The sequence below is a fragment of the Sus scrofa genome, chromosome 3 (genome assembly GCF_000003025.6).
Source record: "Sus scrofa isolate TJ Tabasco breed Duroc chromosome 3, Sscrofa11.1, whole genome shotgun sequence".
Classification (NCBI taxonomy): Eukaryota; Metazoa; Chordata; class Mammalia; order Artiodactyla; family Suidae; genus Sus; species Sus scrofa.
In genome coordinates this window covers 91,720,882-91,742,540 of record NC_010445.4, presented here as the reverse complement: position 1 = coordinate 91,742,540, position 21,659 = coordinate 91,720,882, and the positions used below count along the sequence as shown (strand labels likewise).

General features: G+C 41.8%; 1 protein-coding gene across 5 annotated transcripts in view; it reads right to left on the bottom strand.

Annotated features, from left to right (window-relative positions):
• The window catches only part of FSHR (follicle stimulating hormone receptor), a 168,020-nt gene that overhangs the window by 32,715 nt on the left and 113,646 nt on the right, over nucleotides 1-21,659 (bottom strand). For 2 of the 5 annotated variants that reach the window (XM_021085884.1, NM_214386.3), the window contains exons 3-4: nucleotides 18,601-18,675; nucleotides 16,055-16,129 (exon numbers count right to left, since the gene is read on the bottom strand). The exons of 1 other annotated variant lie outside the window; for it this stretch is intronic. In XM_021085884.1, the coding sequence (XP_020941543.1) occupies nucleotides 16,055-16,129; nucleotides 18,601-18,675 (150 nt within the window). The remainder of the gene's footprint in view (nucleotides 1-16,054; nucleotides 16,130-18,600; nucleotides 18,676-21,659) is intronic. 2 more of the 5 variants (XM_021085881.1, XM_021085882.1) reach the window with 2 other exon arrangements.

Below are 21,659 nucleotides of genomic sequence, written 5' to 3'. Positions count from 1 at the left end.
CTGAGGCAGAAACAGTGCATACCATGCCCTGAATGGCCTGTTGAGATGTTTTAGGCAAATTTGATTTAGGGCAGGGATGCTGGCAGTGGTGGTTTTAGGTTAGGGATCGAAGCACATTTCCTAGCAGCCAAGACTCAGGGTTTGAACTTGAACTCCTTTTTCTATCTTTTAATTGGTTTCTCATAATATAAGCTTTGCACTAAATCTTTGTCTTCTTCTTCATTTAAAAAAATGTTATTAGTGCATAGTTGATTTCCAATGTTGTGTCAATTTCTGCTGTCTGGCACAGTGAGCCAGTCATTCATATATAGATAGATATAGATATATAATAAAACTAAATATAGAACTATGTATAATCCAGCAATCATACTCCTGGGCATATATCAGGACAAAACTTTCATTCAAAAAGATATGTACACCCCATGCTCATTTTTTAAAACATTTTTAATTGCCTTTTTTAGCCTCTTAGATAAGAAATCCTTCCTCCTGATGACTCTGGGATAAGTTAGTGTCCAGGGATAGATAAGGAGAAAAGTAGACTACATTTAATACATAAAAAGACTCTTGACTTTTGAGGCTCCCTGATATTGAGGTTTCTATTAACTATAGGTCCTTATTAACTGGGAATTAGCATCTCTGCATACATCATTAGAAAATATCCTAACATGTACTTTCCAAATCATTAAATAAAAATTTGATTAGTTATAGAATTACACAGACTTGGAGTTAGATGCGAGTGTGTGTAATAAGCTATGGTTCGACGAAATGGCCTTAAGACTTAGGATTAGGGACCCTGGATTTAAGTGCCTTCGCTCTCACTAGTTGGATGGTACTGAGCTGTTCATTTACCTTGTCAGATCCTCAGTTTCTCTTTCTGTAAGATGATCTTGGGTAAGGAATTACAGGAGACAGTAGAAGAGCCTGGTTTCTTTCCTCCCCTGTTTTCAAAGCTGGGACTATTTAACTCATATTCAGTTCAAACTTGCCTTGGTCTCCATGGAAACCAGACTCCTTAGCAATCAGGGGGAATTTAATGAGCCCAAAGGCAGGATTTTAAAGATCTCAGCCTTATTAGCCTGGCAGCAGATTCTGTTTTGACCTAATATTCTGGTTTAACAATTGGGCTCTGGTCCTGTTTTCAGACGGGATGTGTAGCATAGCTTCAAACTAGAAGCTCTGGTGCTAGAGGATTTGGGTTCAGGTCCTGGCTGGACTATTTTTTAAGTCTCAAGGGGTTAGTTGAAGTCTCTAGGACTCAGATCCTTTATCTTTTACCCAAGGAAATGATAAGATTTACCTAACAGGAAACATTAGCACTGTGTCCAGGCACAATTATTGGTCATGGTCCAGCCTTGTATTCCATTTCTGTGAGACCTTGACTGATTTCCTGGTTCCCCTAAAACCTGGCCCATGCTCTGCTTTCCCCCAGTTCTCTTGGGTACTGAGATGCAGCTTCATTGTCTGGGTCCCTGTTGTCCCTATGGGACTGCCACTGCTGCCTGAGCAGGCTGGCCTGTCATCTGCTGCCTAATGCTCCATGTTCTCTGTTGGAACCACTGGAAGCCGTAGCTGAATTTCCCAGATTCCTCCTGCCCCCCTTCTCTAGTGATCTCCTGCCTCTTTTGACAAACTTGCTTGGATTAACCTTCTTGCTTGTCTGATTCTGGTCTCTGGATCTGATCATACTCTCCCCTGGAGGCTTGTTGGTCATCTCAAGAACATTACTGCAAAGAGTTGGCAAAATTGAAGATGACCTACCCATTAAAAAAAATACATATGATCCACATTTGTTGACTTTTTCGGTGCTGACAAATGGCTACCAGAATTAATGCTATGAAGCAGATATTTGCAAATCAGACATATTGATTTATCTCTTTAAGAGAAAGGTGATGTATTAATAACGAAGAGGAATGCAAGAGCATTTGAAAGGAGAGAATTGAGAGGGGAAATGGAAATTAATTTATTGCTGAAAATGACACGTCATCATTTATGAAAGGTCTTGTATTGCATATTTTAAAAACAAAGATATACAACTTTCTCACTCATTTAAATTTTTTCACTGGGTTTCAAACACATTGATTAGAAACATAAAAATCCAAGGTCTTCCAGGTAGTTTGTAAGAACATCTGATTGACATTAGGGAAGAAAATTACTAGCTGAATTTTATAAAAATATTTGCATGAAAGAATAGGATTGAAATAAGTACACGGACTCAGGGAATGCAGCTATTGGCTTGTTTTCCATTGGATCTACTTATTTTAGTGAAATTTTGTTCTCAGCTTTGACAGCCATGGAAATCTAGTATTTATGTGACCTGTGAATTGCTTTTCTGAGTGTAAAACTAAGGATTAAAAAAATAATGAAGCACATCCTATGATATTGCTTTATCTAAAATATCCATCATTATAATGTATTTAATGAGAAGAAAATAGGCTTTTTGTGCCATATGAAATGGTATATAATGAGACAAGGTGTTCATGGCAAAGCACATTATTTATTCATATCTATTTCATACTTTAAAATGTCATTTTTCTGTATATGTTTTAATACAGACATTAATACTGCAGTTGTATGAATATCTATTTTATACATAAAATCATTTGAGGACATAGGCTATTTTATTTTGTTTTTTGCTGATAGGGTGAGGAATCAAGACTATATTGCACAATACATGGGCTATTTTGCTTGGGAAGAGAAGCTGTGATTCTGAAGGGCTACCAGATGGAAAGAGTAATAGATTTGTGCTGTATTACTCAGGAAAGTAGGTATAGGATTAATAATAATAATGGTCGACACTTATTGAACACTTCCTGTGTATCAGGTCCCACACCAAGCACTTAATATTGATTATTTTATTTATTCCTCTCCTCTACCTTAGGAGACAAGTATCATTATCATCTCATATCAGAATGGAGGAGGCTCAGCTGAAAGATCCAGTCACTTTCACAAAGCCACACATAAGGAGGGCAGAGATGGAGGTTGAATGCACATATTTCTGACTCTAAAGTTTCTGCTCTTACCATTGTTAGGCTTACCCAAATGACTTATGCCCATTCATTGCAAAAGTTGTCCAACAGAGGAACGGATTATACTGCGAGGCACATGGTTCTCTACCTCTGAAAATGCATCTAACTGTATGGCTGATTTCTTCATAAGGAGTGATATTGTGATTTAGGATTAGAAAAATATTTGGTCTTTGTTCCCCATGCTGGAAAGAACTTCTGGGTGGGGAGAGTTGTGGGCTTGGAGAGGGCATGGATGCTCTGAATTCTTTCTCCATACCTTGCCCTGTGCCTCTCTTCCATTGGGCTGTTCCTGAGTTATATCCTTTTATAATAAGCTGGTAATCTAGTAAGCAGAATGTTCCTCTGAGTTCTGTGAGCTGCTCTAGCAAAGTAACCAAACTCAAGGAGGGGTTATTGGAACCTCTAGTCTATAGCTGGTTGTTCAGAAGCATAGGTGACAACCTGGACTTTGAGTGCTGTCTGAAAGGAGATAGTCTTACAGGACTGTTTTACATCTGTGGGATCTGATGCTGTATCAAGTAGACAGGCTCAGAATTGAGTTGAACTGCAGGACTCCCGGCTGGTGTCTGGGAATTGCTTGGATGTCTGTGGGAAAACCTCATACATTGGAATTGGGTGTAGAATTGGAAAGGGGAGTTGAACTCTGTGACCTTTAATATGCTTTCCAACTTAGAAACTTTGAGCATTTCTCCAGAAACGCTATTTCCAGAGGTTATAATGCTTTGCTTGCAAATGAAAGGCTACAATGGACAAATACATCTAGGAAATGCTGGATTAATAAGGTTACACAGTTTCTTTTCTGTGGGATTCTTGGAGCCTTTTCCACAATAGTATCCATTATAAATACCCAAGAGAAAGAAGTAGTGTGCTGGCTTTTCCCAAACACATTGACCTTGGATCCCTCACTTGTTGGAGAGGATCTCCTGAGTTTGGTGTTTCCTAATTTAACCTTGGAAGCCCTGCCAGAAGCTAGAGTGTTTATGCTGATTTATGCTAATTCTCTGAAAATACTCTTACCATTCATGCCACGGTTGGCAAACTCTCTTTTAGACAGGGTATTCTATTAGCACTCTCCCTTCCTCTACTGTGATATAAATCAAAGTTTAAAGCGCAGAAAATCAGAACCACATTGGTGAAAGGGCACACTGTGTCAAGTGAAGTATGATCCAGTTTCTCCTGACATCTTCAGGCATTTTATTACAGCCAGAAGAGGGATGGTAAGAGGCTCTGATAACCCCATGCAGCTGCCTAGAGTCTCTAGTCACAGAATCAGATTCCTACTCCTAGCCCTGCAATTAACCTCTCTACACACCATATCTGGGTAAAAAGAAGTCCTGTTCTCTAATGGCAAAGTGAATCAAAGGAGGACTAAACTGAAGAGAAATCTTCAACAAACTGGACCCAGATGTAGAAAAAATAAAGTTTGTGATGGCTACCCTGTAGCCCTCACTTTGGTGTTATTTATCCTTTCAATTTGGAGCACATGGTAGGATACCTTCATGGCCAGGGCAGATCTCAGTATAATAGGATGTCAAAGTTGGAGTTCTTTCTGAGACGCCAAGGTATGAGACATGTTATATTCTGAGTTTCTAGAAACCAGTGACACAACCTGAACCTCTCTGTATTGGGTGTGAAAACGGGTAGAGGGACCTTGTGAGAGGTCTTCCTCCAGGCAACTGTGTGAGTCTGCCCTTCCCATCCCCCCATCACGGGAAGGGTGGGATCTGCTGTAGTGTCACGTAGGTTGAGAGAGGAACTTTAAGAGGACCATGGGGCAACTTTCATTGCTGTCTCCTCCTGTGTGGGGACAGAGTGACCAGTCTCTGACTTGGGCCCGAGTGAGAGGCTGCCTAAAGTGGCAGTAAACCAGATGTCTGGTATTTGAGAGGTAACTAAAGTCCTAGGAACTGGTTCCACAGGTTGCAGTTCTGACCCAGACTTGTAGGAAGAAATGACTGGAAAATCACCTTGCCTTATATTTGTGTAGCACAGATAATTGACAAAAGTTATTTCAGAGTATCTCCTTTGACTGTACTGTGAGTTTTTATGATGAATGTAATTACGACTTCCATCTTACTGATAAGCTCACAGAGGGTAAATGAATCACCCAAATTTCTAAACATGAAATGGAATGAATCATAGACAATACTTACCAATTACCTTATCACATGTCAGGCACCATTAGAAAAGGCTGTGCCTGTATTGAAGTTATTAATTCCTGCCCACAACTTCATCAACTCCATGATGAAGATAACTGGTATTAGTTCCATTTTATAGATGGAAGGAAATTGAAGCTTAAAGAGTTACAGTTAATTTTTCTGTTGGAAAGTGGAAGAAAAGGAACCTGAACCTGGGCCCTCTGGCTCCCATGCCTCTCAGAGATCTTCTTCCCATTAAACCACACTGGCTGCATGAGAACTTTTAAAAACTAAGGATCTCTCCAAGCTAGATTCACTGCTAACAGAGCATTGCCAAAAGGTGATCTTTTGGGACTTTCTTGGATGTCGATGTATGAATAATTTTAATCAAACTACCAATCTGTGGCAAGCAGTTACTTTTGAATTACACTGGAGAGTCACAAAAGAGTAAATATTTTAAACAGTTTGCACACCCTCCCCCACAACTCATTTCTAGCATTAATTATTTAGAAAGCTATTTCTTAGGTACACTTCAACTTTGCCCGCAAAGATGATCACAAGTTCCAAATAACAAACAATAATCAGGTGTCACTCTTGGCTCAGAACACTGGAGATGGTGACATTGGCCTCACCTGCACTCTGCCCCTTCCCAGCTGTGGTGTGCCCGAAAGTGGGGTGACTCGGGATGGAGTCAGACACTCCTGCCTTCAGTTCTCAGTTCTGCCAGCCACATAATCTCTGAGTTTCAAACTGCTCATTTGTAAATTGGGGAAAACACATGTCTCACTGTTTTGGAAGACTGGACTATGAGCTGTGTGAACAAAATGCTGGTTTAGGGTCTGCCATCTAGTAGATGTTCAATAAGTGTCAGTTCTGCCCCAAGATCCTTTTGTTGTTGTTGTTTGGGCCACACCTGCAGTGTGCAAATGTTCCTGGACCACAGAGTGAACCCAGGCCACAGCGAGGACGATGCCCGATCCCTTAACCACTGGACCAACAGGGAGCTCCTCTAAGATCCCTTCTTAATACCATTTTGCAAGTTTGGTCAATTGATTCAGCATCTCTGAACCTCAAATTTCCTATCTGTAAAGTGGAACCATCAGTAAATAGCTGAGGGCTTATGTAAGGCTGTGTAAGTTAATACAAAGCAGAAGTTCTAAGTTATGATTCTTGTATCCCACCCCATATCTGCCAGCAATACCTGGTCCAATTAGCAGTGCTTACACTTTTTGCTGGTTCCAAATATCAAAGTGTCACCACACCCTACTCTTCTTATCTCTTCCTTTCACTTTCTTACAACCTTTTGATGGAGATAGGGCTGTTCTTTTCTTCCCCTTCTTACATGAGGCCTAGAGAGGTCTGGCTACTTGCTTACTACAAGTTCTCACAAGCAGCACTAGGGCTGGAACCCAGGTGAGTGGCAAGAGAAGAGCTTTTTCTTAGTGTCTGGCCCTGTTTATCTGTGTCCATGTGGCTCCCGTGGTCTGGCCCTTGTCAGAGACAGACCATGCTAGATGAGCTTTGGAGGGAGGCTGCCTAATTTCTTCCCTGGAATGTCTCCCAATCACCTGGCTCCCTCTTCCTAGCTCAGCTGTCTTTGAATGCCAAGCTGGTGGGGGAGGAGCTCACAGCCTCTTGAACTAGACATTATTTGTGGGGTGTTTGCTGTAAGTGAGCTCATGATTAAACTGCAGTAGAACATTTTTGTAATGTCTGCTGGAGATGAAAATATTCTTCCTGAGAATATTTGTCACTGCAGTGTTCACACTCTGTAACGCCCCAAGATATTTCACTAAAAACAACAGCTGCCTCCCTTTGGCTACCCAAACTGAAAGATTCAAACCCAGGCCTCCATTTTCACTGAAGGTCTACTGTGTGCAGACCCTGTGGTCTGCGGGAGCCCAGAGATGAACTGGACACAGGCTTTGCTTGAGATGGGAGGTCCTTCAAATCAAATGATGACATCTCCTGCCACTTCATGTCTCCCCAATGTCAGGCCAGCTGACCTGGTTGGCTGAGGACTCCCCTAGAATGCATTCCTCCTATTGCTGTGCCCACGGGAAGACAGCATCTTCCCAGGTGGATAAGCCGAGTTTGAGAGCATGGGGCCACTTGGCTAGAACATGCCTGTGTTCTTAGATCGCAGCTTAAGAACACAGTCTGTAAAAGATAAAGCATTTGAGATGAATGACAGCAGCAAGGAGCAAATGTGATACTTCAACAAGTATTACCGAGGGAGGAGAGCAGGTACACAAGAGGTCTGGATCACAGTCAGGTTTCTCTAAAAAGGAAAGTGAGTAGTTGAGAGCCCTTTTCATGCCATGCACTGGAGATATGGTGATGAAGTATCCTGGAGTAGCCCCGTGTCTAGTAACCAGAGTTTACTGGCATGATGCTCGCCTTTCTCATTGTCCTACCTGCCCCCTATTGCCCACCTCACTGCCCAGTCTCCTCTGGCCTATCTCTGCTTCTGGGGGCTGCCCCATCCCTATAGAGGTGGGAGCTGACAATTCTTGCGTTAGCTCTAATATCTTAATATGTGGCCTCTCCCAGGGATAATCGTAAATCTAAAAGGGTCTGGAAGGACCAAAATATCCTTTAAACTTCCCAATAGTGAGGCTGCAGTTGTAGAAGAGGAGGCAGCAGTTTCTTTTCCATGGAGGCAGGGCTTCGCTTGATGTCTTTCAGACTCTTGCCAGCTAAGCTTTTTGTCTTTTGCCTGTGCCTGAGGTCAGCCCTGCAAAGAATTTGCCCTCCCAGGCCAGCTCCAGTGGCTGCAGGGTACTGTCTTCCTCTTAGGACCCTCACATCCAGTATGTCTCAAGCTGCACTAAGGCTTTGTGCCCATTTGTTAAGGACCAAAATGGCAGGGGTGTATCCTGCAACTCTCTTTTAGCTTAAGAGGCTAAGCTTCTGTTGTACTTAAGAGTAATTTACAGCTGCTTTCAGTTTTTGATGCATCTAAATGCATCAGCATTTAAAAAGGTCTCCTTGAATCCTGGGGGAGAGGAGCCTGATCTGGGAAGTACAGTGGTCTGTAAGAGGCTGGATTTGCCTTTCTTAGAGAGGGACTTTCTCCTTCCATGCAAGACCCTTTGTGCTGGATCTGACTCTGCTGAGCTTGGGGCAGGCAGTGACACTAGGATCCCCAGATTCATGAAGATCACAGTTTAGACACTTAACTGCTGGCAGAGATCTTAGAGGAGGTAGAGTCCATTCTCCTCTTCCATCAGTCTCTTGAAGCATATTTTATTTCCATTTTGCAGATAAAGAAATGATTGTGTAATTTCCCTTGTGCCCAAACATCCTTGTAGTCATGACAACAGCCTTTAGAGACTTACAGCACCAACAGTCAGGGAGATGCACTTGAAGAGATCAGTCCATTCCTGTCTGGAGGACATGGGGATGACACTAGCGATGAGGAAGAAGTCAGGGCTGAGCTTCATGCAGCTAATCAGAGACTAGTTTCTCTCTGAACACTCTCCAAACATGTCTTTACATCTGATTTCTTATGATGACAGAGACAGGCCTTATTTCAAAATTAACGATGTGAGGACACACCTACCTTGTAAAAGGTGTATCCCGTGAAAATTTCATCTAGGGACTCAGCAAGTGGGTGGAGTAGGTGGCTACCCATATGCTGATCCTGTAGTGAATCCTGTAGGACTTTCCCTCTCAGAAGCTCCCATGCCCGGGAGTCCATCATGATTAGTCCTTGGGTTCCACATCAGCTTTTCCAGGTTCCTTTTTAAAAATGTGCCACTTCTCTTGATAAGAAGAATATTAAGACCTGAGTGTACAGATGTGACTTGATAGATCCAATAACTGTCTTGCTGATGGACAAGACCTGGACTTCTTGCAAGAGAAAATACTGAGCAGGTCAGAGGAAGGAGGAGGAGAGGTTAACAGCATGAAACCATCACCATCCTTACAATTAGGTCCTCAGGTAAGGGTGGGGTAATTGCTCTCCTTGGGCTGAAATCTTATTCCGAATCTTATTGTTCCACAAAGAAAAATCTGGCTATCTTTTCCCGGAGTTGACAATAGCAGGCAAAGTTGGGCCTGCTGGACAGATTACTGATAAAAGAAGCAATCGAGTAATTTCCATTGCGCCCAAACATCTTTGAGAGAGAATACTGACAGCTGGGGAGATGGTTAATAATTTTCTCCTTAAAAATCACAGCCCCTGTGTATGGTGACTTCTGGCCCAGAGGGGATTTTTGAATGCTGTCTGCAGGATGATTCTGTGCAGGAGTCCCTGGTGGGAAGGGAGGCTTTGGGGGTTACTAGAAGTGAGTGAGCAAAAATCACTGCTGTCACTTGGGTCCTTGTCTGACCTAGAGGTAAATCGTATACCAGTGGTTCTTGTTAGGGAATATATCCCCTGTTGAACCATGCCTTTCTCTTCCTCCAGGTGCCACCATCCCTGTACCCCTGATTATGGCAACTGGCCCTTAGCAGGTTCCCCCTTGAGTATGGTCTATATCCTGCTACCTGTCAATCTAAAGTCCAGTGACTGTCACCCTGTCACTCTGCTGCTCAACAGTCTCTTAAAGCTTATTTTCTACCACTGTGTTAGGCCAAAACTCATTTGTGTAATTTAGTTTTCCAATATCACTAAACCCAGTGCATCCTAATATAGTCATACTCCTTCTCAGTGTGCACCTTGTTTTCAGTTAAGACTCAGTTCCTCCCAATCCTCTGCCTGCTGCATGGCCCTTTTATATTCTATGTATTTACTTACCTTTCTTTCATTGAAAATGCGTTCTTTTCCATCTTTTCAAATTTTGTTCATCCCTCAAGTTGTAGGCCTCCCTATACCGATAAACTTTCCCTGACTAGTCCAGCCCAAGACATTGGATCAGTCGTCTTATCTATGGCTAGTGCCACACAACTGGACAGATGTGTTATTTTCAGGGAATAATGCATGATAGCCCCTTCTCCCCAAAGAGCTGAGCTCCTTGCATTGAGAGCTGTCCATAGATGTCTCCTGTATCTCTCATAAGGCTATCCCCTCTGTCCTTTCTTGATCCCCCTTTCTAAACCATGACTCTACTTTCCTTGCTTTGTTTTTCTTCATATCTCCATTACCACCTGACATTATCCAACAATTTTTGTCTCTTCCATTAGAATGTAAGTTCTATAGGGGCAAAGACTTTGTCTGTCTTGCCATTTTTTGGATCTTGAGTAAACAGGCACAGTGAAGCCTAGGTTATAGTATGGCCTCAATAAAAGATGGTTGAATGATTGAATGCATGAGTCCTTACTGACTGGCTAATTCATATCCAAAGTGATGGAGGAGAAATGGGAAGGAACCTCTCCTTTCTACTATGCACATGACTGCCATAACTTTGGCAAATGAACCCTAGTATATGTCTTTTCCCATCATTACAGAGAACCAAATGTTGCTGAATATCAGGATAATCCAATGCACAGGGACATTGCACCTTCCTGTCAGAAGAGCTCTGTGACCAGGGAGTACGGGCAAGGCCAACTTACTTCTGTAAGATGCTTGTACTTTTACTCCCTGGCTTACTCCTTCTTGTGAGGTTCAAATGCAAAGAAATATGGTAAAAGAGTTAAATTGTAAACCTACATAAAAATAGGAAGCATAATCCAACCAGTTGGTTGCTGGGGATGGCATGGGGTGTTGTGGACCATCAGGGTTAAAAATGAATAAAAGGAGGAGTTAGGAACCCTCCACTACAACTCTGCAGGATAATGTAATTTTGCTTCTTTGGGGGGCTTTTTGGATGTGTTAGGAGTTTATAAGAAGGAAGCCTTTTTCCTTTGAGAAACATGAGTGATGTATTTTCATGTTTGGATGCTGATCAGTGGACTCTGTCCAAAAGAAACAGTTAAAGAGGCCTTCAAAACCTTAGAAATATTAGAAGGGGAAAGAGATCATTACCACCACCATATCGTTATTATTGTCATCATCAAATTAATCCTTACAAGAGTCTCTGAAGAGAAGGTACTCTTTTTTAAAGACAGAGAAGAGAACTGAGTTTCAAAGAGATGGAGTCCTTTACACAGGCTCCCTTAGCTAGTAAATGACAAGTTTGGGAATTTAATAAGAATTGCCAACATTTGCTGAGAATTTTCTAAATGTCAGTCATTCTTTTTAGTACTTCATTTAATAACAACACAAGGATGCAGGCCATGTTACTCCTAGTCTACAGAAATGAAAACTGAGACTTAGAGAAGTTTAGATAATTATTCAAGGTCACCCAATGAAGAAGGGCAGGAGCCGAAAACCTGAGCCCAGCCAGGTGACCCAGAGCCCCTGTGCATCCTCGCTGAACCCCTGTCCTCTACCCCTCTTGGCGTGTGATGTCCAACAAATGGCTTAGCTTTGATAATTGAAGAAGCTAATTTCATCACTCCTATGAAAACAGATGAAAGGGAGAAATGCAGAAAAAGTGAGAGAAGAACTTAGGGAGAGGGGTGGAGATGAAACAGCCTGAATTACTAAGGTTAAGTGCGTCCCACCGATGAGTCTCCTGGAATCATCCCTGGGTGGAGAAAGCAGACAGTGTGGCTGCCATTAACAGCATCCTATGAAGCTCTACCTGGCCCACATGCAAGAGGAAGATGGTTGTCAGTTGGGGGTGGGGGTCCCACCCAACTGTGTCAAGGATTTGCTAAGATAGAATCATGGTTTATTGAGTAGCAAAGAGCAACATCCAGCTGCCTGAGAATTACGCTGACAGGATGCAAAGGCAAGAAAATATTGTGTAAACTTTATTTACAGATCAATAGATAATCTTTCATACACAAAAGGTCAGCTCCAGGAAGGCAGAGTGGTAAAGAAAGAAATGTTGCTTGCAAATACAATATTGACTTAAAAAAAATCCACCCAAATGAATCCTTTGATGTATATTCTTCCAGTAAAAGTACATTTCTTTATTCATGAATTTTTTTTTCCCTAACCATTTCAGGTTCCCCAGGAAAGTATGAAGACAGTAATAAAGAAGGCTGATTTCTAGTTGTCTTGAATTCTGTACCATCAAATGATCAGTATGAAGTGGAATCAATGCTGAGAATTCCAGAACAACATTTCTAAGTGTGTGTGCGCGCAGCAATTAGAGTTCTCTAGTCAAATGGCAACTCCCCCCTACCCAGGCAATTTCCTGCTTTGCTGGCTGTGATGATATGCATTTATCCTGGCTTAAGGAAATAAACTACTCCTCAGTCCTACTGGTCCCTTCTGGATTCCTTCATCCTTTTGGTGTTTCTTCTTTGCCTTGAAGCAAATAGTTCATCATCCCAAAGAATATCGAAAATCATTGCCATCCACCTCCACCTGGCTGCTGGATCAAGAAGCTGTTGATGACTGCCACACAGACGCAAATAAGTGTGGAAAGAAGAAGGAAGCTTAACAGGACTTTGTTTCCATGACATAAGCTTTTAGCTTAGAGGCCCAACTCTGAATTTAGGTGATTCCTCTTAGCTGTTTGGAAAATATTTCAGAGGACCACAGTCTAAGAGCCCTGAATGGATGTCTTGCTGGTGGAGTTGTTTTTGGAGTGTGAAGTTCCCAGGGTTGTATGCTATGTCCCAGGATCAGTGTGGAGCTGGGAGAAGCACACCCTTGGCAATAAGTCAAAAGGCTTAAGACAGACAGCTCTTTGTCCCAACTTCCTGATGGGGATCAGCATGGCAGTGCATGTGAAGAGACTTTCCACAGTGTAGAATTATGTAAGTATATATATTTTTCAGAGCCATCAAGGAGGATCATTTGACTATGACACAGTTCCTCTAAATTGCTTATAAGTTCTTTTCTTTCTCCAGTTAGAAAGCATGTTTCAGATACTCTGAGGACAATAACTTCCTCTCAGGAAAGGATGTGGCTAGAATCATAACTTCCAGCTTTGTCTGCACTTAATGGGAGAGTCAGGTGAGATGGAGGTTTACTTAGCATCTCAAAGTGAGAATAGGACAGAAAGGAGAGGCTGGACTTGATGACAGATGACACAGAGTCAGTCAGATCTTTATCCTCTCTGTGCTGCCCAAGTTCCCTCTTCAGTCTAGGGCTGTGCCTTCTATGCCCACATCCTCCCAAGTTCCTCCCAAGCCCTCACCCCCTCAGAGGGAGGGCTGAAGGTCTTTACTAATAAGACTGAATGGTGCTGGCCCCAAGGTGTTGGCTAATATTCAGGTCAAATTCTGGATATCTCTTGATTTCAAGCTTTGCAGTGATTCCCAGTCCTTCATACTTATCCCAGCTGATACTGTCATGGGCTATGGCACATGTGCTTGATGGGATTGCTGCCTTGAATCTTTCCTCTGCAGGAGAGCTTTTTTGAGACACATGTGACAGTTTATGAATGGGGGTATCCCTTTGTATATTCTAAGGTGCTTTTGTTTTGTTCTTGAATGTTCTATGGTCACCCCTATTCCACCCAGACTTTTTCTAAGAGGAAGAGAGGGAAAGAAGAAAAGAAGGAATGAAGGAAACCAACTGGGTAACAGGCACCAATAATCTTATATATAGTTCTTTATGGTTTATATACTAAAAAACAATTTACAAAATGTTTTTACAGGCATAATCATATTTAGTTTTTCCAACCATCCCAATTTATAGATAAGGAAACAGGCTTAGAGAATGGCTTATCTAGTTAATAAATATCAGCATCCCATCTGAAATCCAATATTTCTAACATCATGTATAGTCTTTTTCTTTTCTATACTGCTCTCTTAAATGTAAAGGCATGTCCCCAAACTACTCTTTTTTTTTTTTTTTTTTTTGAGCTCATGCCAAACACACTGGATAGAAGCTTCAGATCTTAGTGGCCGCTGTCATTGTCTATTCAACTCTTACTGGACTTTTTCTAAGGGTGGACTGGTAGACTTTGGCCAGAAATAATCATCCTACAGATGTTTAGTACAGTTATTAGTGTTTTTGAGCAGTCTGTAGTTTACAATATATTTTCCTACATAAATCTCACTTGAGGGTCCTATAAACTATGTGCATCTCAATCCAGAGATTGCCCTAAGAGTACATCAAAGAGTCAGGATGAGGTCCTAGATTTTTTTTTTTTTAATCTAAGACTCGTGCCTTTTCTGTTACTCCATATTTCCTCCCCTGTTTTGGGCCTGACCCAGGTTTGCTTCTGCAGCAAGTATAGCAAAGTCCATTTAGGGAGCCAAGACTCCCAGGTCAATAAGAGCATTACTGTTTACAAAATTTGTGGGGTATCATGCAAAATGAAAATGCAGGGCTCCGTGATCAAAAATGTTTAAGCATTTCAAGATGGCGACAGCAGAGTATTAAACCCAGTGCCCTCTGGTTGTGGGGCTCTTCTGAGCATGGAACCCCGTGAGACTGTACTGGTGAAGCTGGTCCTGCCTCTGGTATTAACTCAGGAGTTGAAGGCCTTATTTCTTTTTCAGATCCTTTCTGGGGCTCCTCTCAGAGAGTGAAAATTCCAGGTCAAATGGATTTTCTTCCGTTAACTCTTCTATCCCCCAGTCAGTTTCCATTCAGAAAGCTAAGCCATTGCGGCCCAGTGTTCCTTAATATACCTGCCTACTCCAGTTCTCGTGGATCAAAATTTAGGGACAGAGCCATAATCTCACTAGGAGCTAATGTTTTTTGAGCATTTACCATGTCAAAGGGCCTGTGCCAAACTTTTTACATGCTTTGAATTGATTGCAAAGATGGCCTCAATTCTCTATCCTTCTCTGTATCCACATGCTTTGTATTGTGACTTTGCAACTTTTTCCACAAAGTAGTAGCGTCTGTTTCTCCACCTCTTGAATCTGGGGTGGCCCCATGAATTGTGTTGGCTAATAAAATGCAGCAGAAGAAATAGTGTGCTAACTCAGAGTTTAGGTCTCAAGAGGCTTACAAGCTTACTTTCTCTCTCTTCCACTCCAGGACTGTCATGAGAACAAGCCCGTTAGTTGCTAGAAATGAACACCCCTTGGATGAGAGCTGTCATCCCAGCTGAGACCATCCACAGCAGCCAGCTCCCACTACACCTGCCAGCTAACCATAAATACAGGACTGAACTTAACTAAGGTGAGGCAGACAGCAAACAGCATCCAGCTCGGCAGAACCATTCCACTGATCATTTCAGAGACAGGTAAGAAATAATAAATCATTGTTGCTTAAAATCTGTCTTTTTCGAGTAGGTGGTTATCCATTATTATTATGTTAATAGATAATAGATACACATCCATTATTATGATAATTTCCATTCTCCTAACAAGGAAAAAAGCTTTGAGATGTTAAGTTTTGCCTATGTTCAATAGCTAATAAATGGGTCCAGAAGGTTTGATTCCGTAAGTCAAAGTCTAATATGTTATTTTGTGGGTCCCCATCATAGCACTCAGGGCTCTGTCAAGCCCTCAGCTAATTTGAAAGCCATTTGAGTAGAAGAAGCAGTGTTTCTGTGGATGGAGGCAGGTCCCAGGGATGGAGCTCAAACACCAGAAATCTCTCTGCTGATAAAAATACCATGTCTATTATTAACCAAAACTTTTCATATAAAACACTATAATCAAAGAAGAAATGCTTATATGCAAAACAAGAGAGACAGTGTCTTTGAGGTCAAGGTCACAAGCTAAATGCTAGCAGAAATTTTGGCTGTATCTCATTAATGGTAAATTATGACTAGTTTTGCAAGAGGTCCGTGTGACAATCCCATTAATGCAAATGACTTTCCTTATGATGTCTGTTTTTGTAAATGAAAACAAAATGCAATTATGTTAGTGGAATTCACTCATTAACCTAAAATCCACCAGTAAGTATCTCCCTGCTTCAGCTTCTCCCCCACATCTTTGATAAAAAACAGTTGTTCCCCAGAGTTACAAATGGATATTTTGCTAAAATAGGAATGCACAATATGCACAATCTGGATCATAGAAGGGGGCATCACTTACAGATATCGGAGGTTGGGAAGGTTCTGGAAGGCATCAGGGTCGATGTAAAGCAGGTTGTTGGCCTTTTCAATTCTACTGTAAAGGAGGAAATAACATGCACAGGACCTCAACAATAAGGAATGCTATGGTCTTTTCACATTACGCAAAGTGTGTCACAAAGTTAATTCACCTATCCATCTATCCATCTATTCATACATCCATTGCTTCAACAAAAATTGAGCATGCATTAGGTGTCTGTTGCTATATTAAACTGTGCAAACAAAACATCAACCCTGTCTCACATAACTTTCATCACTGAAGTCCTCCTGGAACCTGTCCATTTGAGACAGACAAAGCCCTGACTGGGTGAGTCATTTGAACCCTGAGCACAGCCAAGTCTTTAACCAGTAGGCATCTCCCAGGGCCTGAGGAGCCTAAGAGGGTAGGGACAAGACTAATATGGGGAGACAAGAGAGAAGAGGATGAAAAACAACAAAAGGGCGTGAAAAGAAGATGGGAGGGAAGAGGAAGGCTGAGGACCCAGAGGAGATTAGAGAAAAGGAGAGTGAAGGGGCAAAGAAAACAAAGACTGGGGGGAATACCAGTGGATATCTTTGGTTTTCACCGTGCAATGCCAGCAGACAGTAGCTGAGAAGGTACCAGTGAGTACCCCGGTGCTGCAGATGGAGGCTGCTCTCTCACGGCACATGAGGAGTGATTGGCTTCTGCTCCATATTGACCTGTGCTATGTCCTGATCAATAGTCTAAAGGTGGGCATGTTCACATTTGGATTCCGACAGAGAGAAGCTGCCCTTTCCTCATCTTGCTGGATCAATGTATATTTGCAGAGATGCTCTGTGTTAATTACTTCCTCCCTGTTTCATTAGCTTTAATGTTGCAGGAACCTGTAGCTACCCAGATCCAAGTACCAGGTAATTAATCATTTTAAGTACAGTCAGTGCTACATGGGGGTGAACACCTCTTCATGCAAGGAAGAGATGAAAGAGCCATCCCATTAGCTCCCTGCCCGCTGAACTGTATCAAGGGATGCCTGCTTGACCTTGCCCAAAGGACTGGCTGCCCTTTGGTTCATTTTCTGTGATAGTCCCTGTGGGTTCTGAGACCCTGGTCCCATCTCTTTTCCCAGTGAGGTTAAGGAAAGCCAGAGAGAGAAGGAAGGAAGGACCTGGCAGGTAATGGGGAAAGTGGAGGCAGGGGGGAAGGCATCAGTTGCAGAGGCTTAATGACAAGGAGGAAGGATAATGGTGGGAGGCAGACTGGGTAGAAGGAAAGGGAGGGGGGAGTCTGCCAAAATGGACAGACTGTCATTTCTAAACAAATTCATATATATGCATGTATGCATATATGAATTATGCATGTGTGTATATATGTATATATGCTTGGCAAATGCTAAAAAGTTTTTCAAAAGATACAAGAGAGTCAGGAGATTTATGTTCAAGTCCCTATCCTGCTGGGTGACTAGGCAAGCCTCACAACTGTTTTTTATTCCTCATCTGTAAAATTAGGAGAGTGGTTCATTGGCTTTCCTAACTGCATTCCCTGAGAATTTTGTGAGATTTTAATAAATGCTTCATAGAGAAACCATTCCAGTGACATTAGTTGAGAAACTCGCACTACTATATCCCTCTTGGAGATTCCAAGTGTATATTTGCATATTATGGGCTCTGAGTTTTCTTGTAGTAAGTGAATCTATCTAACTTTATTTGCCCATTGTTTCTTAATCTTATTTGACCATAGAATCTTTTTCCTTTTTTGAAACATTTAGTATGTTTCTGAGGTTTAAGGATACACAGACTATACTTGGGAAAATTTTGGACCAGACCGTCTCTAAGGTCACTTCTGGCTTTGATATTCTGTGGTTCTATGAATTAATCTGTGGTGATTATAGATTGGTGTGAAACAGAAGTGGATCTGTTTGAGTATTGACATATATGTAAAACTCGGATGTCAATAGGGAAAATAAACTTAGAGTAGTAAAGGAACCACTGTTATAACTTACTCTATGCCAGCTGATGGTAGATCTACTTAACATGTATCATCTCATTTATTCATCGCAGAGATCCTACATGGCATGCAATTTTATTATTTCCATTTTACAGATAAGAAAACTAAGTCCTAGCATGATTTTGTATCTTGGCCAAGGTTTTGTGGTAAGGAGTATATGGCACAGGTTAGTATTCAAACTAAAGCTGTTCAACTTCAGCTACATCATGTAGATTATCCTTAATCAGGATTTATTTGGACTTTGACAGCAGAATAAATTTGAAAGGATGAGGTAGAAATATTTGCAGTCACAGAGCAAGGTTCTTGAGTCTACTATGCAGAAAACTCTGGGAGAGAAAGAACAGGATAAGACCGGACTCTGAGCTGGTGCTTGGATCACCAGGCAGACATAGGAGAGTGGCTTTTGGGCTAACTTTGACATCTTAAAATGAAACTCTAGGGGTCTGAGAACAGAGCAGAGCCAGGGCCTCCCAGAAATATAAGCAAACTTTAAAGCTGTTGCCAAGAACAGCCATGGACAAACTCCACAGGGTCTTGCTTACATTTCATGTAATTTGGGCAGATTGGAGAACACATTTGCCTCGATCACTTCTAAGACATCATTCTGTGAGATCTCTCTGCAAGGAAAGAAATATAATTCAAGTCAGTTCAGTTATACTCCATAAATGGATTTAGGGCTCAACATAGAGCCTTGTGCCTACAATGATTCATGAGACACACAGAACTCTGTTCCTGTCGCAGAGAAGTCAGTTGTAATGATGACACAAAGCTAACATATACGATGCTAATAATTACAGAACAATGAGAGAATAAACCCAAGGCACTGGCTCAGTTCAGAGGCTATTCAGTCTACAGATGTACCAAGGGGAGGGAAAGAGACTGGCTCAGGGAGGGAAAGACACTTGATTAAGGATACTGAGGGAATATATAGGATAAGAACAGACTTTAAATTCCCTAGACCAGGGGTCAGTGACTTTCTACAAGGTGAGGCAGTAAAATTTTTTTTTTTGGCTTTGTGGGTCATTTTGGTCTCAATTGATAATGTCATGTAAAAGTAGCCTTAGATACCACCTCAATGAATGAGCATGACTGTGTTCCATTAAGACTTTATTCATGAAAACAGGTGGCAGGCTGGATTTGGTGCCCTGGACTGTTGTTCAGTGACCTTTTCCTAGACCATAAGAAGCAAGTTCTTCTCTCTGCTAATCTGGCTTTGGGAGATTAGAATGTCAATTCAGTCTCTTTTAAATAAACATATCGGGGAAATAACTATTAAAAAATAATAATATTAAATAAAAAACACATAGATTTAAATCCCTTTCTGCTCCAGACCATTGCCCAAGTGGGGATTGTTATTGCAGGGGCTTTGTCATTAATGTTGTTTTGGCCTAAAGTACCCAGAAAAGATCCTTTGGGTCCCAGCTTATTTCCTCCTGGAGTAATTTGAGGGGAGTGGAAGATGGAGTCCACCATGCAAAAGCCCAGAACTTAGGAGGAGATAAGGGAGGCTTAATCAGTTCACATTTATCAAGTGTTTCAAAGATGAAACCTGCTATTATTAGGCCCCCTGAGGAAGGCTCTCATGCAGTTTTCATGTGGCAGCTGAGAGAGTCTCTCTGAGTCTCACAGGCAGCATGTGTTCCAATTGGCTGAGGCAGAGCATGGCTGATGGCCTGGTGTTTAGCTGAGGAACTCCAGAAGGGCTCTGGATCAAGGGAAGGGCCTGGAGGGCAGGGCAGGGAGAAGGCCTGAGGGGGCGTGGAGGGTAGGGTGTACGGTTCTGAGCAGCAGCCAACTCAGGGAGGGGAGCTGGTGACATCAGCGGCTTGCCAGCTCAGGGGTGGCAGGGTGGTTTCTCACACGCCCCCAGGAGTGAGGAGACTTTTTTTTTTTTTTGAAAGAGAGAAACACCTCTTATTCTCCTGTAGCTTCCTATATGATTCATTTGGTCAAGTGAATCAGTCTTCATAATCTTCACAGTTGAACATGGATAAGGGTGGTGGTATGTACATGTGTGTGTGTTAATAGGGCATGCAGACAGTTGGGCATTTGGTTTGTCTCTCTGTCCTGCAAGTGGAAAGGGTGCTGGAAGGTACAGGAATGAGAAGGGCTAGGAGAAGGGTGGTAGGTCTAGAAAAAGGAAGACATTTATTTGAACAAGTAAAGCTCATTGACTCGAAAGAGCTGCACAGGAGGAAAATAGAGGGAAGCACTAGAGGTCAGAGAGGATCTAAATGCAACTGGGCCCATGACCTTCAAAAGCCATTTCCAGGTTCACTCACAGGTTTGGTCATCACTTGGGGTAATATCTCAGCCTAATATTGCTTGAAAGGTAGACATTTCTCCTTACCTGAGTTCATGAGCTGAGAGTTTCCTCTTATGGATTTCTTCGTTTTCTCTTTTTTGACCAAAGAGAACTGAAACTTTTTAAAGTAAACAAGCCAAGAAGCACTTCTAAATTATTTCAGAAGATAGTTTATGTTTTATGGTCTCAACTTCAAAGACAGGAAAGGGTGTTGGGGTTGGATGGAGGTTGAGGGAACCTTTGGTTGGATGAGGGCTGGGGGGAGGTGAACAGCTTGCAGTAGTGGAAAAATACCTCATTGGGAAATTCAGGGATCTTGCTCTAGTTCAGCCCAGTCTGCCTCTAGTTATTTCTGTTGTCATTGATTAGGTATCTGCTATTTACCACTCACTCTACATACATTCTCTCCAATCCCTTTGGCATGCCTGTGAAGTTCATTTTAATTTCCAGGTTAATAAATAGCTCCATCTGTATGCAAAACCATCTCTAGCTGACTGCAGGGCTGGAGTGCTTTCTTCTACGTGTCCTGCCTCCCAGGCCACATTGGCCCTAGTATTTCCACTGCTATGTATTTACTCAAGAGGAATAAACATTTATGCCCCCCCGCCCCCACCCCAAGACTTGTACCCAGATGTTTGTAACAGCTTTATTTATAATAGCCCAAAACTTGGGACCAACCGAATGGATAAACTAGAATATGCATACAATTGGTATATTACTCATCAATAAAGTAAAATAAACTGATAATACAACATAGTTGAATCTTTATATGCTTTCTTTTTTAAAAAAATTGAACTGTAGTTGATTTACAATACTGTGTTAGTTTCAGGTATATAGCACAGTGATTAAGGATGTTTGCAGATTATATTTCATTATAGGATTATTACAAGATAATGGCTACAATTCCGTGTGCCATACAGTAAATCTGTTGTTTATCCATTTTGTATGTAGGGGTTTGTATCTGTTAATTCCATATCCCTAATTTGTATCCCCCTTCCTGCTCCTTTTTGATAAACACGTTTCTTTTTCTATGTGAATCTGTTTTGTATATACATTCATTTGTAATTTTTTTTTGAATTCCACATGTAAGTCATATCATGTAGGATTTGCCTTTCTCTGTCTGGCTTATTTCACTAAACATAATAATCTCCAGATCCATCTATGTTGCTGCCAATGGCAGTATTTCATTTTTTTTTATGCATAACTTTCCATTTCGTGTGTGTGTGTGTGTGTGTGTGTGTGTGTATGTGTGTGTGTGTAGCCCAGATCTTAATCCAATTGTCTGTTGATGGGCAT